At 37.7% G+C, this 19,121-nt stretch overlaps 1 protein-coding gene across 2 annotated transcripts in view; it reads right to left on the bottom strand.

Moving 5' to 3' along the window:
* LOC126484574 (leucine--tRNA ligase, mitochondrial) overlaps positions 1 to 19,121 on the bottom strand; it is a 146,326-nt gene that overhangs the window by 17,650 nt on the left and 109,555 nt on the right. For both annotated transcript variants that reach the window (XM_050108134.1, XM_050108135.1), the window contains exon 9: positions 7,921 to 8,162. In XM_050108134.1, coding sequence (XP_049964091.1) covers positions 7,921 to 8,162 — 242 coding nt within the window. The remainder of the gene's footprint in view (positions 1 to 7,920; positions 8,163 to 19,121) is intronic.

Raw genomic sequence — 19,121 nt, 5'->3', positions numbered from 1 at the left:
GGTTCTTCCATGTATACAACCTTCTTTCATGATTCTTAAACCAAGTGTTAGTTATGATTATGTTGTGCTCTGTGCAAAATTCTACCAGGCGGCTTCCTCTTTCATTTCTGTCCCCCAATCCATATTCACCTACTATGTTTCCTTCTCTCCCTTTTCCTACACTCGAATTCCAGTCACCCATGACTATTAAATTTTCGTCTCCCTTCACAATCTGAATAATTTCTTTTATTTCATCATACATTTCTTCAATTTCTTCGTCATCTGCAGAGCTAGTTGGCATATAAACTTGTACTACTGTAGTAGGTGTGGGCTTCGTATCTATCTTGGCCACAATAATGCGTTCACTATGCTGTTTGTAGTAGCTTACCCGCATTCCTATTTTCCTATTCATTATTAAACCTACTCCTGCATTACCCCTATTTGATTTTGTGTTTATAACCCTGTAGTCACCTGACCAGAAGTCTTGTTCCTCCTGCCACCGAACTTCACTAATTCCCACTATATCTAACTTCAACCTATCCATTTCCCTTTTTAAATTTTCTAACTTACCTGCCCGATTAAGGGATCTGACATTCCACGCTCCGATCCGTAGAACGCCAGTTTTCTTTCTCCTGATAACGACATCCTCTTGAGTAGTCCCCGCCCGGAGATCCGAATGGGGGACTATTTTACCTCCGGAATATTTTACCCAAGAGGACGCCATCATCATGTAATCATACAGTAAAGCTGCATGCCCTCGGGAAAAATTACGGCTGTAGTTTCCCTTTGCTTTCAGCCGTTCGCAGTACCAGCACAGCAAGGCCGTTTTGGTTATTGTTACAAGGCCAGATCAGTCAATCATCCAGACTGTTGCCCTTGCAACTACTGAAAAGGCTGCTGCCCCTCTTCAGGAACCACACGTTTGTCTGGCCTCTCAACAGATACCCCTCCGTTGTGGTTGCACCTACGGTACGGCTATCTGTATCGCTGAGGCACGCAAGCCTCCCCACCAACGGCAAGGTCCATGGTTCATGGGGGGAGAAGTTATGAAGATAAAATGAAGGGGGTGAAAGGTTAGCTACAACTAGTATGGAATTAGGTGGCCATTACAGGAGTCACAGGACGTTACAGGGAGGCAGTTGTTGAGGTGGGAGTCAGATAGGATTGTAAACTATGTGCCATGTTATTCACTTTGAATGTAGAGCAAGTATTAAAGGAAACTAAGAAAAAGAAAAACTTTGAGGTTTGCTTATGAAATTGTTGTTCTTCAAATATGGCAAGGACTTCAGAGATCGGTTGAATAAACTGGACAGTGTCTTGGAAACAGGTTACAAGATGAATGTCAACAAAAGTAATACACAGAGGTAAATGAGTGTACTTGATTTAAGTCAGGTGATACTGGAGAAATGAGATTAGGAAGTGAGATGATAAAGGCGGCAGACAACTTAAGCTAATTAGGCAGCAAAATAACACATACTTGCAGAAGTAAAAAGTATATGCAGTACAAATTAGCCTATGCAGTACACATTAGCAGTAGGCAATGAAGAAATAATGAATCAAACTGGCAAAAAATTATGACAAAACTTGACTAAAAGAAGTGATAGGTTGATAGGTCACATCCTGAGTCATCAAGGAACAGCTAATTTGGTGGTGGTGGTGGTAGTAGTAGTAGTAGTAGTAGTAGTGTGTGTGTGTGTGTGTGTGTGTGTGTGTGTGTGTGTGTGTGTGTGAATAGATTTGGGGGGGGGGAGTGGTATAAGTTCTAGAGGGAGACCAAGGCCTAAGTACTGTGAACTGCTTGATGTGGACATAGGTTGCAGTAGTCGTGCAGAAATGAAGAACACAGGTTAGACTAGTGTGGAGAGTTGCATCAAACCAGTATTCAGACTGAAGTCAACACCATTAACACGAACATTATAGTCATACAGTAAGCTCTGTTTCAGTATTCTTCAAAACCAGACAGGTATTACAGTATGGAAACAGGTATCCCACACATAACAGTTTGTCAGGGGCATGATCTGTGGCTGTGATCATACCAAAACCAAGCCATCCAGCCACTGTCCACAGAACAAAAAGCATGCACACAAGGAATGATCCAAGTGTTAGCAAAAACAGTGAATATTCATGTGGACATATGAATCTCATAGCTTCAAAAGCAGCTTTTACGAGAAGCAAACACATCATCCAATTAACTGTAATCTTCTGAGGTGTCAACAACAAACTATGCATGGTATGGGAAGATGAATTTAATTTGTTACAGTATATGAGTAGTGTGCAGTACTGTCATTAGTGTAATGGACATCACCATCACCATCATCATCATCATTGTTATTATTATCTGAACCCCACAGTGATGATGTGGCAGTTTGCTGGTATTCAATGAACTTTGATTGCAAATCAGCAAAACAGTGCACCATCACGATATGTCTGAATAGTCTGAGATTACTTTGACTGACTATTGTACAGGCACCCACAGTGCACACCCTGTGATAACTGGTAATGATACAGCACCTTGTGTCCCACCACAAATTCCTCTCTTGTGCCAAACTCATCATCTCAGAGTAGCACTTGCACTCTACATCTTCAATTACTTATATGATATATTCCAATCTCTGTCTTCCCCTACAGTTTTTGCCCTCTACAGCTCCCTGTAGTATCAATGTAAGTTATTCCATGATGTCTTAGCACATGTCCTATCATCTTGTCCCTTCTTTGTACCAATTTTTTTGCATATGTTCGTTTCTTCACAGATTATGCAGAGCACCACCTGATTTCTTATGTTGTCACTCCACTTATTTTCAACATTCTTTTATTGCACAACATCATAAATGCTACAATTCTCCTCTTTTGTGGTTTTCCAAAGTCCGTGATTCACTACCATACAACTCTGTGCTTCAAAAGCAAATTCTCAAAAATTTCTTTCTCAAATTAAGGCCAATATTTGAAACTAGTAGTTTTCTCATAGCCAAAAATAACATCTTTGCCTGTGCTAGTCTACTTTTCATATCCTCCTAGTTCATCTATTATTTGTTATTTTGCTCCCAAGGTAGGAGAATTTATTAACTTCATCTTCTTCTTGGTCCCCAAGTTTGATGTTAAGTTTATCACTCATCTCATTTCTGCTACTCCTCATTACTTTTGTCTTCCTTTGGTTTACTTTCAATCCATTATTCTGTACTTCTTAGACTGTTCCCTCCCTGAAACACATCCTGTAATTCTCCTTCACTTTCACTTCACCCCTCCCCCTTGTAAGGCCTTCAATTTACTCTTTCCACTATCTGCTCTCTCTCCTTTGCATTTAACAGTGGAATTCTCACTGCAATCTTAATTTTGATGCCCTAGGTTTTAATTTCACTGAAAGTTTTTTAACTTTTCTGTACACTGAATTAATCCTTCCAATGAACATTTCTTTTTCAATTTCTTCACATGTTTCCTGTAGCCATTTCACCTTGGTTTCTCTGCATTTCCTATTTATTTCAATCCTATGTAACATATTTCTGTATTCCAAAATTTCTGTGAACTTTTTTGGGCTTCCTTCTTTCATGAACTGAAGTATTTATTCTGTTACTCAAGGTTTCTTCACAGTTACCTACCTTGTACCTGTATTTGTCTGTCCAACTTCTGTGACTGCCATTTTTAGAAATGTCCGTACCTATTCAATTGAACTGCCTACTGTGGTATTTGTTGCTACATTATATATATCCTTCGAGACCTTTGAATGCACCACATCATTCCTGTGCACTTCAGTATCCCACTTCTCTGTGTACTGATTCTTCCAGACAATCCTCTTAAACTTCAGCCTACTCTTCCTTATTACATCGCCTCCTGGGTGTGGCTTATGATCTACTATTTATTTTCACAATTTCTGTCTCACCACATTGTAATCCAGCTGGAATCTTCCTGTACCTACGGGATTTCCAAGTATATGTCCTCCTCTTGCAATTTTTGAACAGTGTAGTCACTATTACTAGCTAATATTTATTGTGAAATTCAATTAGTCTTTTTCCTTTTTCATTCCTACTACCAAGTCCATATTCTTTCATAACTGCTCCTCCCATTCCTTACCCTATTATCTGTCTTCCAATTCACCATCACTATTACATCATCATCTCTCAGCTTCCATTATATGCTGAATTACTCATTCAGTGTCCTTATACAATTACTCTCTCTCTCTCTCTCTCTCTCTCTCTCTCTCTCTCTCTCCATCCATCTTCTGCTTGTGACATCAGCATGAATACCTGAACTATTGCTGTTGGCATTGGCTGGCTGTTGATTCTGATGAAAACAACCTTATCACTCAACTGTTTGCTTTGCCTCACTTTCAACCCACCTTCCTATTCATAATGAACAGCACTCCTTTTATAACATTTTCTGCTGTTGTTGATATTACCCCACATTTGTCTGACCAGAAATCTTTAATCTTCCTTCAGCTTCACTTCACTGATCTCCACTATGTCTAGAGTTCACCTTTTCAGATGTGTTTGCTTCCCTATCACTTATAAACTTCAGACATCGCACACTTAAGTGTTGTTCAAATGAAAAGGTATAAAACATCATAACAACCAAACTCGTTGAAATTTGCATGTACCGATTTGGGATAACATAGTGAGACATCCATCCAAATGTCTCAAATGGCCAAGTTCAAGTGGGAGCAGCTTAAGCATCCGCCCTACAACCTGGACATGTCACCCTGTAACTTCCATATGTTTTGTCTACTACTAAAAGAAGCCAGTGTTTCAATTTACTGCCGAACTGGGGACACAATGGAGGACTGGCTCCTGTCACAATGAGAGAAATTCTGGAAACAGAGAATCTCTCAGCTCACGAAACAGTGGGATAGTAGTGCTCAGGTCTCTGGTGATTACTTTTGAGTGAAGACTTCAATTATACCCACAGTGTTATTTCCTACCTTTACCTTTGAACACCCCTCGTACATTACCCTTTCCTTAATTATTCAGTCTTTTTCTCATGGTGTCTCATGGTGTCCAAAGAGAATTTAAGAAATCCACGCGTCAGAAGTTCATCAACTGCAGCTTTTAAGAGCTACAATTGATTGTCAGGGCCACAACGACACCCTAGTAATAATAATCACATTCGCGGCTCATCAGCCTAAAGAATGGCAGATTCAGCCATGCAAACCCCCTCCCGCATCAACACAGTTTGCCCACCACACAGATCCAGCTTCCTGGCAGTATTGCAATATGATGATCTGAGCAAACATTGCCTGGTGGGCTGTATTTAATCCAAGCACATTTTTATTGATTGTGTGTGTGTGTGTGTGTGTGTGTGTGTGTGTGTGTGTGTGTGTGTTGCATGGGTAATTACAAGGGGATTTGACACCCAATGTTGATTAGTTGTTTGACAGAGTAGTGCAAATACTGTAACTGTTAGCAGTAGACTAAGATCAATTGCAAACATTTTATTGTAGTTTTCACTGTATGCCAATAGTGATGAGAGGTGTGGAGGGGAACTTAAAAGGTTTGTTTAAAAGTTTGAGTGAACTAAGTACTAAACTACTAACGCAAGAATAAAAGCTTAGGGCAATGAATTCAAAAATGAATTTAACAGTGAGTCAGATAGAGTAATAAAGTTGAATTTTTAGAACAATTAAAGGCTCAAGGAGGTGATTTAAAAATAGATCTGCTGGTAACTAATCACAAACTCAATCAATATATTACAGAGTTACATGCAGAACATTCAACAATAATTAATAAAATATCGGAATTAGAATCCACTGTATTAAAAATACCAACAGGGTTACATTTTAATGTAACTGTACCATCTAATTTCATGGCAGATCTGTAACTATAAGTTTTGTTTGGTTAAATATAGAAAGTTTTTATTTTTTTTCAAGCAACAACATTGTCCCTTTCAAAGTAGTCCTCTTCGGCAGGTACATACTGGCGGAGTTATTGCTCCCAGTTTTGGTATTGTGCTGTAAGATTTCAACTGGTAAGTCCTTTTACATGTCAGTCACATTCTTTTGAATGTGTACCAGAGTCCCAGAATGATATCCTTTTAAGACTTTTTCAATTTTGGAAAAAGAAACAAACATCACAAGGATTCAGATCAGGTGAATAAGGGGATGCCTTTTGAGGTCAGAAATTCCATGATGGAAGGGACAGTGTGACATGGGGCATGGAAACTCAACTTTAGACCAGGGTTATTCTAACATATCAAGTTTTACTGATTTAGAAGCTGAATGACATAACCTGACTTCCAGCAGTCTATAAGCTGTTAACACTGAGTATCACTGACAAGTGAGCCCAGCTGGTGTGGCTACCAATAACTACCACTTAGATACTCACAAATCATAGCCATCTAGCAAAGTAGTCTTTCGCTCTTAAAAGATCAACTTTTCTGACAAGTCACTGAGCAGCTTGAAGCTACCTCTATTTATGTCAGAATAATAATACCACTTTTGCCCTGCCATCAGAACATCAGCACATGAAACATTTCCATTAACACTATTAGAGTCACACAACACACCAACATCAATTGTTTGCTCCTTACTAGACAATGTAGTCCAGAGTCTAGTATTTATCAACATTTGATTAGCATCTTGAGATTTCTTTGCCCTGATTCTCAACAGAAATAATTCCCCTAGATCATAAAATTTCTCTGACCTGACACACCACTAAAGTCTGACCGTCAAACACCGTAGGCCAATTATCTGATTAGGTATGGAGACAACTTTTTGCTTACAGTCTTAAGAAGTAGTAGAGCATAAACATTATACTTTTCTCAGTTTTCTAAAACTTTTCCTGTATAATTAAAACTTCTGTGACTATTGTGCCCATTCATTTTTTCTGGTTATCCTCATTTTCAAGTCATTTGTTAGAGTCATTGATACCAAAGACATCAAAGATAGATCACTACTTCAGACTCATGCACAAGGATCAAAGAATAAAATGTCAGTAGGTTCACTGGTCATGTCATCTAGATCTTCAGATTCCATTCACATATGCAGTGCACTTAAGTGGTTTTATATGAATGATCTTCACACGTACTTTGTGAAGGTGTGTGTGTGGGGGGAGGGCAGTAAAACCATTTATGTATACTTCCACACTGTTGGAAATATGTATGCACATGGTGCAGCATTGTCATATGTACTGTTGTGTTTACTGACTTGTGGTGCTAAACTTCTCCTATAACAGATACTTAAAACACCATTTATATGATTGTTTTGTTGAGTGCAAAATGCAAATGTAGTAAGTTTATAGTTCTATTGATGCATCAATGTTATTTGTACATGTAATACTTTGAAAAACATAGAGCACTGAAAATGAATGAACTAGTTATAGTAGCATTATCCTTTGTGATTCAGTGTCTACAAACGTAAGATGAAATCATTTCAGATTTTCGGGTTTGTAAAAGGCTTGCCTGTATTTTCAGTGATTTAAACACTATAATCTTTATGTGAAATTTAATTATAATCAGTTCCAGTAACATCTTTGAATTTCTGGATGCTAACTTTGATGCCACTGAGCAACCTTTGCATATGACAAGAATTTCTTTGGCTTTGTGAGAGATCTTTTGATAACATTTTGGCACAGTGGATGATGAAGGCTTCACACAATGACTCTGACAGTCAAACACATTTTATTTAGCATTTCTCTATCTGTAGTCTATATTTTGTTTTACAGCTGTTGTGTAGGAGTCATCATTTCTTTAGAAGTCATTTCAGCTTCATCCTGGAAATATTCAAAGAAGCCACAGAAAATGTAAAACAGCAAAATCATGGACAAAGAATTCAAGTAGTGGTCCTTTCAAAGCAAAGTCCTATTTTAACTACAGACCATCCCATTGAGAAAGCGGTGGTGTAGCTTGACATGGCTCAGATTGTTAAAGATTGTTACAACCATCGCCCAAGCCCAAAAAATAAGTAATACTTTCTCTTCTCTGCCTTTAAGAAGTTCTGTTACATTATCATCAACTTACTCGTAAACTATTTGTGAGACCTTGCATTTTGGAAATAGCCACACTCAGCTGATAAGTTTCATTATAGTTGAATGTTATACTCTTCAGGTAATAGTTTCGGGCATCTAACAGCCTTGCTTCATGCTCTTCGAGTTTTGCAGGACCTGTAGGCTTTTGTTCCATGCTGAGAGAGGAACGAACCTCTATAAATGTTCTTATTGTAAGCCAGAGGCGATGCTGCCATTTCAGTATGCCAGGAAAGGCTAGAAACAAAAACAGTCACTTATTTGTATGAACATATTTTGATACTACTTATATTGAGAGTAATCTTATGACCAGGAAGCACTGAATGTATTAGGGACAGAATGTAAATGATAGAAGTATTAGGCAGAAAATTAATACACAGAAAATTCTGTACTATTTTATCCTTCTTCCAAGGCCCATCTCACATTTATTATTAGAATTCATATTATTGGAATAATTATTTCCTACTCTGCTCAGTTAGTTTAGGAATAAAGATGCTAAAAGAAAAGATGACAAAGAAATGAACAAAGTCCGCAGAATTGGAAAGCAATTTCTTTCGTAGAATACAAAAGCGTGTGTGTGGGTGTAACAATGAAAGAAAGCTTCTGCTTGGTAATGGAAATTATTAGTGACATTTTATGAAGATACCCTCCACAAGACTAGAATAGATTATGCACCCATTGTAGAAATATTACAATGGTAATTGAGAGTACGCCTGAGTATGGACGTAAATGTGGTACTCTCTCTTTTTAGGTTCTCCACTCATAAGTCAGATACAAGATCTAATTATGTTGCCAACAGAAGCCTACAATCATACACTGGTCTATATAGTATACATATCAATACTCAAGATAAAAACAAAATAATATCAGTTGTATGAATTATAATAAAGCAGATGCAACTAATTACTGGTTTTTAGTGAACAGCAAATGGCAGCAGTGTCTCTATGACATACAGATATGATGTACTTACATGCTTAAAAACCTATCTTTGTAAAGATGCTCATTAAAAGATATAAGTATCAAATAAAACTAAAGACTGAAGGATACTTGACTTAGAGCAGTGATGATGATGACGACAACGATGATGATGATGATAGTAGTAATAATAATACCAATAAGAATAAGAAGAAGAAGAAGATTATAACAAAAATCCAAGCAGATTCATTTATTCATCCACTCAATTAATTCTAAAACGCTACTCATTCCTCATACATTTTGAAATACTTCAAACTCTTTTCTTATTTATTTCATTCAGACATCACATGCCATCTGAAAACTATGTGCTGTTCCTCTCTCAGCAAATTAAATGCCATTGGTTGAAAGTGGTGTACAATATGCTGCAAACTTTGGCAAATGATGGGTGTTCTCTCCAGATGAAGAAGCAATGTATCTTAAGGAAATGCACACTGTCTCAGTTGGTTAGGATGACCTGATGCAATCTTGTTAAAAGGAAGTAAATTTGTTGTGGATATCACACACATGGATACAATAGTTGGCCTATACGCCTGATGACAAAGTACTTCAGGCTTATGGAACATATTAAATTCAGTTTTATCCATACAAATCATTTTTAAAGCACAATCAACCTTTTATGTTCAACACTGAGGGATGTAAAATAAGCTTGCTTGTCTCCTTCATAAAATTACACTCAAAACTAAAATGCAAGCAAACAAAGTGAGAAGAAATGTGTGTGCAACCAACTGCAGGTGACTGGCTGGCTTCCCCTTTATCATCATTTTTGTAATATAACTGGTAAATTACGAAATGGTGAAACAACATCGGGTTGTTATAACACGACAAACTCAGTCTAAGAAACCAACATTGATAGAGATCATGAACAGCTTTGTGCTATGTACTTAAACCTACAAGTTTAGTTGGAAATCAGATAACTTAAGATCATTAATGATTACAGTTATGCAATACATGATACTGGTGAAATCTATAATGCTGGATGTGACAATCGCATTCCATCTTGCAATGGTCCACATGACTGAAGTACCAATTTCCCACTAATATCTGCTGTTGAAAACTTGCATAAATAACAGTTTCATATACTATTATATATTTGTAAGAGTATCTGTGTTGCTGTGTAATTTGCCTTTCTTTAAAGTTCTCAGTTGTTGATGTGTGTCTTGCTAAAAGTAATGTGTCGTTGATTTTAGAACACTGAATAAATCTTTGTTTAAGCAGCATACTTATTAGATCTTTTGTATTCTTGATATGATAGCAGATGTGCATGGTCCTACAAAACATTGATTTGATGTATGACTGAGCTGCACAATTAAATAACGTGTTCTAAGAAAGGAGGAATTCAAGCAGACAGCTTGCGATGTTATACTAAATTATTGTGAACAGCTTATGAAGTCACAGGACATCTTTGTGAGCTCAAAAAAAAGACACAGAAGAGGAAAAGGACTCCAGTTAATGTGAGTGGATAAGACGAAAATCATGAGTGAAGAAGAAAAACAAATTGAAAAATTAGTCAGCAAAGAGAACTGGGCAACCTGGCATATTCTCATGAAGGTTATTTTGGAATGTGATCCAGTTTTTGATGATGTGCATTTTAATCGAACCAGAAGCAAACATTGAAGGTTGTGTTGCAAAATTAGATGCGTAGACAAAAGCAAATTCCACGGCATAAAGGTATTTTTTTCTCATTAGATACAAAGTTATTACTTCAAGTTGCTACATGTGAAACCGTAAAATATGTACGGTAAAAGTCGCAACAGATCTACAATGGTCAGTCTGCAGTAAATATCGACTTGTTATCACATAAGTTTGATAATATTGAACGGGAATGGCCAGGTGGTATGCAAGGTCATTTAGCAAAATTTGATGAAGTTTAAACATAGATACCTATGCTAAATAAACCTACAGATGAAGCTGATTTGTGTGCCCATTTCCTTCAGACACTGACAAAGGAATCTGATCACACTTATGTGATTTGGCATGATCTTCCACAAGAAGAAAAACAAAAAGGCATAAATTGCAGGAAAGATGTCTGAATTATTAGTTGCAGATATAAGGAAGAGATGAAACAAATGTAGCAACTGAAATGATTTCAAAGTGAAAAGCGAATGTATCATCCCAGCAATGAGGCAAAAATACAATGATCAGTGTACAAAAAGAGAAAATTCAAGAAAATAAGAAGTGCGGAAATGTTTTTCCTGTTGTAAAAGCAGACACATTTCAAAACACTGCAGCACAGGATTAGTGTAAACAGAAAGGTAAAGCAGTACAATGGAAAACCAGCCAAACTAGCAGATTTCGCTTTTTCTTCTTTACTTGGTGACTAGTTTCGGGCCAGGACCCATTTTTAATTCATCCAGTCAAAATGGTATTTCCAAAAATACAAGAACTATGTCATGATAACAATACGGGAATTGTGGGTCTGTCTTGATGTAAAACACTTTTGTTATTTATTTATTTATTCCCCAAACTAGTTTCAGTGACAAAAATCATCATCATCAGTGGGTTATTTAAATCTAAAACACACAGAAAATAGCGTAGTTACAAAACACAGTAAAACATTATTACCGGTGTACTGTTTTTCTTTTAAATATTATTTTCTGTGAAGACTTTCATAATACCTTATTTATTATACATTACAACATGGTTTTAAGATTGTTGTCGCTGTTTGCACCATAGTTTCTGTGTTTTTCTGTTGCCATTTTTCTCTGCATGCATAATGTCATCTGCAACTGTGTGAGCAGCTGTTAGTAAACAAATCCAAAAACGTGAACTTATACAGTTGGGATTACGATAGTGTTGTGGATACAGTTTTGATGTGTACTAGGTTGTTCCTTAGTTTTTAATGTACTCACATTCATTAGACACCTTGCAGCTACTTTTATACACAGGAAAACATACTGAAGACGGCGAAACTAGCTTGGGGAATCATCAAGGCAGGCCCACAATTTCCGTATTATTGTTTTTGCATGCAAACACGGACCAAATGGAAGCGTTCCAAGGTAAAAATATACTGTCATGATAAATATGCACGTATTACGAAATGCAAATGAACAGTTACAGCATATACAGATACTGTTGATTTACACTTCATAATATGGTTTTGATTTGATTTGATTTTTTATTGGTCCAGTTTTATCATACAGCACAAATTGTACAATTGATGTTGGACAGGTCAAAGATAAGTTACAATTATACATAGTATTAGCAAAATAGTAGGCAAATTAAAAATAGGTTCCTATTACAATTAATTTTGTTACGTATTCAGAAATTCTCTGAAAGAATAGAAACAGTGCCTTATTAGAAATGCCTTTAGTTTAGCTTTAAATATTGGATGAGTAGCATTTTTTATTTCCTCTGGTATCTTATTGTGTAGTATTACACTAATGTTAATTATGCTCCTCTGACAGGTGGTTGTTCCGTGATACTTTTGATGTATATTTGATTTCCCTCTGGTACTATAGTTGTGTACATTTTTGTTCTGTAGCAGTTTGCCTGTTTTCAGGACACCAAGCTCAGTAAAAGGGGATTTACAGGACTCCATCTTTTTAAGGCCACAAATTATTCTTAGAGCTCTTTTTTGTATTCCAAAAACCTTTACACTGTGAGCTGAGTATCCCCAGAAAACGATCCCATATCGGACTAGTGAGTGGAACTGCGCATAGTATGCCTGCACTACAGTTGTTTTGCTTGTTGTAGCCTTTAAAATTCTTAGGCCATAGCACACAGGTGATAGTTTTCTAGACAAGTTATTTATATGTGTGTCCCACTTTAAGTCTTGCTGAGCCCATAGACCCAAAAATTTTGTGACACTTACATTTTCTAGGGGATCATTTTTTAATTGTGCTTGAATAGACATTTGATTAGTTGGAGGAATTAAATGAAAATCGACACACACATTTTTTTCAGTATTTATAATGAGTTTGTTTTTTGTGAGCCACTCAGAAAGTCTTTTCATAGAACTTTCTCCTGTGGACTGCAAAGTTTCTGGACTGGATCCATTGAGCAATATGCTGGTGTCATCGGCAAACAGGATAGTTTTTGTGGGACTCATATATTCAACTAAATCGTCCACATAAATCGAGAAGAGTAGTGGACATAGGATTGAGCCCTGTGGTACATCATATTTTATTGGTAGTTCGCTAGAAAGAAAGAGAGTTGTTTCTTGTTTTATTCATTTTGTTGAATTCATACTGAAGTGATACTTTCTGCCTGTGGTTTTTTAGATATGAACACAACCAGGTATGTGCTACACCTCTTACTCCTCGTCTTTCTAATTTTTCGAGCAGAATGTTATGGTCCAGGAGATCAAAGGCTTTTGATAGATCTGGGAAAAACACCTGCAGCTAACTTATGTTGATCAAGGGATTTTAAAATGCAGTCTATGAATTCGAAAATTGCTGTCTGTGTAGATTTAGACTTTCTACAACCATGTTGTTGTACTGTAAGAGGTGTATATTTATTTATGAAACTTAAAAGCCTGCCATAGAAGAGCTTTTCTAGAATTTTTGAGAAGGAACTTAACTGTGACACGGGTCGGTAGTTTGATATTTTTTCAGAAGAACCTTTTTTTAGCAGTGGTGAAACTTTTGCTATTTTAAAAATATCTGGAAATACACCAGTTTTTAAAGAGAGGTTGAAAATTTTTGCCATGGGGTTTGCTATGTGGTGAGCACATGCTTTTAATATTAAATCAGGTACTTCATCAAGACCACTTGACATTTTATTGCTTAATGATTTAATTTTGCTTATAATTTTATTGGGGTTTGTTTCATAAACATACATAGAAGCAGTCGAGATCACTGACTTGCTGGAGAAACTTGGGACTGATCACTGACACAGTGTACTTGGATGAGGTCTTCAGCTAGTGAAGTGAAGTATTCATTGAATTTTTCCACAACTGAATTTGGGTCTGTCACTTTTGAGGCTTCTAGTGTTAATGATACATTCTTTTTCTTTGGAGCTGAACTACAAGTTTCTTTCTTTATAACTCTCCACATGGATGTCATTTTGTTAGATGAGTTCCTTATCAAATTGTCATTCCACATAATTTTTTCCTCTTTGACTACTCTACCATAGATTCTTTTGTAGGCTTTTGAATAATCTGTGAATTCTTGGGTCACTTTATATTTCTTACAACAGTACTGCAGAAATCTGTTTCTCTGTTAGGTTTTACCATTTTTACTACTTTTGGAAATACTACATTAAAATAGTGAAGAAAGATGCTCTGAAAACTCATGTAGGTGCTATCAACATTGTTCTGAGTGGTGACGCTTTTCCAGTTTTCCTTCCCAGTAAGAGATTAAAAATTATAATGTTATCTTCAGAAAAGGTTCTTTTTTCAACACTTTTTCAGAACTACTACTACTTGTTGGCATTTCTATACACAGCAGCTGTGCCTCATGATCACTATAACCCATGCTCAGTACTCTGCTTGCGAAACTGTAATTTATATCTGAGATGAATATTTGGTCAATAATGGAATTTGTGCATTCTGTTAATCTTGTTGGGCAATGTATTGTGGGGATCATACTGAATGTGTTGGTCATATTTATCAAAGCATCTCTGGTGCTGCTGACTCTTGTATTTTTTGAAATACCATTTCGACTATCCGCACGATATGAAAATGGGTCCCAGCCCAAAACCAATCATCAAGTAAATTAAAAAGTGGAGTTTGCAAGTTCGGATGGCTTTCCTTTGTACTGATTAATGGAAACTACTGAGCTGAAATATTTCAGCTTGCTGGAATTTCGCAAAGGAAAATGTAATTTATATAGGAACTGTCGTAACTGTGGTGATTCTGCAATGTTACCAGGTGTGAAAATACCATCAGAAGTAAATCCAAGAAAGATTTCATCAAAGATGTATGGTTTATCTCCAAGTAAAGGTATAGCAGTGTGTGAAGAATGGGGAATTGGGATGGTGGTGCTACACATCATGTAACAAACCAAGGAGTTGGTTTGTTTTGTACAATCCTTTTGAGGCATTAAAGAAAATGGACAGAGCTAAGACTAATATCCACATCAAAGCATTTGGAAGAAGGTTGTACTGTTGTTGAAGCCTATGATGGACACAGGTGGACTAAATGATATTTTGAAGACGTGTAGCACTGCCCAGATGGTGCTTGTATTTTATTCTCTCTTAGAAAGGGTGAAGAAAAAGGTATTGATCAAAGTATCAAAAATGGTGGTAAAATACGGTTATTTTACAGAGACAACATACCAATTGCTGCTGCTCTATCAGAAAGCGAGAATGAACTTTATCAATTGTCAGCAAAAGTGATTTAGCAAGAAAAGCATTTTGTTGTAAAAGTAGCTACTTGGGCACCGGACTAAAAACCATGTACTATCAGCCTTGACAGCACATGGTACTGATGTAAAGGTTGATGGTGAATTTTGTGAAGTTTTATGCTTGACTAGTTTTTGGTAACCGAGTAAGTAAATAAACTAGCCCAGGAGAATTAGTCTTCGCCAAGGCCTGTGGTCCAATGGTAGAAAAGGATTTTGCTGTCTACTGATGTTTTCTTTTTTCAAGGATGGTCTTTCTGGTTTCAGGGTGACATATGTTTTAAGGTAAAGAGACGAAGTTAAACGGAAGTTACTAATATTTATTGAGACGGTGAAAACAGGAGATCAAGTGAACATTAAAGAACTGCGAACTGATGGTGGCAAGGAATTTGATAACTACGATGTAAAAAGATATGGATTCAAACATTCCCTGACTGTTCCATACACACCACAGCACGATAGAGTTGCTGAAGGTGAGAACATGATTATTTGTGAGATGTTATATTGATGGTTATAATCAGCAAGAGATATTCCAAAAGCATTGTGGAATGAAGTTGTACTTGCAGCAACTCATACTCTTACCTGAATTGGGACAAGGGAAATACACTAATTGGAATATTTTTGAGGAAGAAGAGTCAGTTTGAACATCTAAAAGTACCTGGGACAATGTTTTGTCTGGATTGCAGCACAGAAACAGAAGTAGTTTGATGCCGGATCTTTGAAAGGTTATATTGTTGGGTATCATGGCTATGGCTATCACGTCTACTTTACAGACAGGTATGTAGTTATTGCCAGCTGAGATGTAAAATTCAAGAATGAAAAATTACAACCATTGAAAAATGATGTAACCAAGTTAGCTGACATCTTGTCTATGAATGGTTTTACATATACGACACCATATAATCTGAATGATGAAGAAACCATTGAAGACTACATTGCAGGATTCGATCATCATCATGATGGTGCTGAAGTGAATGTAGATGGAAATAACATCGCTTTAACTGGAGATGGAAGTACAGATGGACATCGAGTTTTGAGAAACAGAGAATGATTAGACAGCCAATATGTTATCAACATGAATCAAAGGTGATGATGTTGAGGGAACCTCCAAAAGACTATGATGAAGCAATGAAGTCTTCAGATGCAGAAAACTGGAAATCTGATGGATGAAGACATGCAGTTAAAAAAAAAAAAAATTATACCTGAAAACTAGATGATTTACCAGCCGGAAGGAAAACTATTGCTAATCAATGGGTGTTTTGAAACAAAACTGAATAATAATAATAATAATAATAATAATAATAATAATAATAATGACCTCATCTGCTGCAAGGCAAGATTAGTTGCAAAATGGCCAAGAATTGATTTTTCTGAAACATTTAGCCCTGCGGTTAGGTTTGAAACTATGTGAGCTCTTTCTTGTGTTGCTGTTCAACAAAACTGTAACACTGAACTATTTGATGTTAAAACAGTATTGCTGCATGGCACATTGGAAGAAGAAATTTACATGTGACAGCCACAAGCTTATGGTGATGGTACAGGTCATGTGGGCAGATTGCCTTGAAGTTTGTATGGACTGAAGCAAGTAGGAAAATGTTGGTCTCAGTGTTTGTAAGAATATCCTAAGAAATCCACTTTAAAGGAGAGCAGTGCTGATCCCTATGTGTATTTGAATGAAAATTTAATCCTTTTATTTCATGGGTATAATGGACTGATGATGTGACCTGATGAAATGGTTCATAGTTGCACAAAAAATCGCAAGAAGAATTTGATATCGTGATAAGTGAAGTGGATTCCTATATTGGCATTCAAATCCAGAGATTTGAAAACTGTGTGAAGATCAATCAAATGGCAAATGCAAAGAGAATGGTGGCAAGGTGTGGTATGACTAATGCGAACCCGATACCATTACTGACTGAACCTGGATGGATACCTAGCAATCCAGTGCCAGCCACTGAAACTGACACTTACCAAGATATTATTGGTAGTCTCAAATATCATAAGGCTGTGGCCTATGTGAAGGTGAGTGAGGAGGACCTCGTCCTGGCGATGCAGCTGGAAGGAGGTATGCTACGGCCTAGTTATGGGCTTTACAGCACAGAGCTTACTGTCAATCACTTACAGCCACTCGTCCTCCCACTGACGCAAGACTCTGGAGCTCAACAGCGACATCATAGCATGAAGGGGGTTGGCACACTAAAATATCTGAGGATCAAGGCACGCCTCCTTGGCTGCGAGACCTGCCCTTTCATCTCCCAAAATTCCCAGGTGTCTTGGTACTCAGAAGAAAGACACCTCTTTTTCCAGTCATTGTACATGGAGGAGGGCGTCCAGGACAGTCTGGACTACTTTATCTGCTGGGTACAAACGTTTCAGAGTGTGAAGGGAACTCAGAGAATTGGAACAGACCAGAAACTTAGCACTAGAAGAATTTCTCATCTGCTCCAGTGCCTGCAAGATTGGATACAATTCTGCATCAAAGATAGTAAAGTCTGGAGGCAGCTGGACCTTGAGGTCATGATCTGGGAAAACAATAAGCAACCAACAGACTTCCCGTTTCAACCCATCTGTAAAACCGGGACATAGTTGTGGTGCTCAGATACCATGTCAGAAAATTTCACATTAAAAATGGAAGCAGGAGAGCAATCTCTCCTGTACCGCACCAAATCTAAAATCACTCTGGATCTCTCAAGTAATCAAGGTGGCAGATGGTTAAAACCCTGGATTTGGGATCATACTGGCTCCACACTGAGTGACTCTAGCACATGCTGCATGTGGACCCCAAATAGCATTGTGGCTTGTGGACGGTTGGAGAAAAGTCATTCCCGAGGTGGATAGGCAACAGGACGGAGTGCAAGAAAAGTCAGAGCTGCGAGGAACTGCCTGATTCACCGGATGGTTAAGTGCAGTTCTCCTTCCTCAGCACAGAGGATGGGTACAGGACTGGTCCAATAAGCACATATGGCCAGCCGATTCCCCTCATGGTGAACAGTGTCAATGATCTTCAAATAAGAGGGCCTAGCTGACCCATACACCATACACCATACACCATAGTCCAGCCGCGAATGCATGAAAGCCCTATAAAAATGGAGGAGACACACCCTGTCGGCTCCCCAAGACCTGTGGCTAAGCCACTTTAAGATATTCAGTGCCTTCAGGGTACTGGCTGTCAGGTGTCTATGGTGTGGCAATCCCGACAATCTGGAGTCAAAAATGCAGCCCAGGAACCTCACTGAGACTCTAAAACATAGGATGGTATCCCCCATATGCAAGGGAGGTAAGTTAAAAGTATGATGAGAATGATTAAAATGAACATACACACACTTATCTGCAGAAAAATGAAAACCCTTCTTTGCAGCATACTCCTCTAATCCTGCACTATAAGTTGCAACTGGCAGCTTGCCGTTGCAACACTGGAGGAGGGAACAGAAAGAAGCAAAATGGCCCATAAATAAAGAACACAGTACAGGACTCCTTACCGTAGATGTGATACTGTTTATGGTTATGGTAAAGAGGGTAACACCTAAAACACTGCCCCGATGGACACCATTCTCCTGCTCAAATCAATCTGACAACGTCATCAACTCAGGTTCTAAAAAAATTCTGAGATAGGAAAGACAATATAAAGATGGGGAGGTGGCCACGGAAGCCCCACTGAAGCAGCTGTGTGAGAATACAGTGTCTCCAAGTAGTATCATACTATTTATCTATATCGAAGAATAAGCCGATACAGTGATGCTTACATAAGAAAGCCTGCTGAATAGCTGCCTTTAGCAAGGTCACGTTGTCAACAGTGGACCAAAATCTCCAGAATCCACACTGGGAGCAGCTAAGGTGTTGCTTGGTCCCTAACAACCAGATCAGATGACAGTTAACCATTCGCTCCACTGTCTTTCCTACACAGCTTGTTAAGGTGATACTCCAATAACTACTCGGAAAT

Source organism: Schistocerca serialis, chromosome 6 (genome assembly GCF_023864345.2).
Source record: "Schistocerca serialis cubense isolate TAMUIC-IGC-003099 chromosome 6, iqSchSeri2.2, whole genome shotgun sequence".
Classification (NCBI taxonomy): Eukaryota; Metazoa; Arthropoda; class Insecta; order Orthoptera; family Acrididae; genus Schistocerca; species Schistocerca serialis.
The sequence above is the reverse complement of the archived record's forward strand: the minus strand, read 5'-3'. Positions and strand labels throughout refer to the sequence as shown.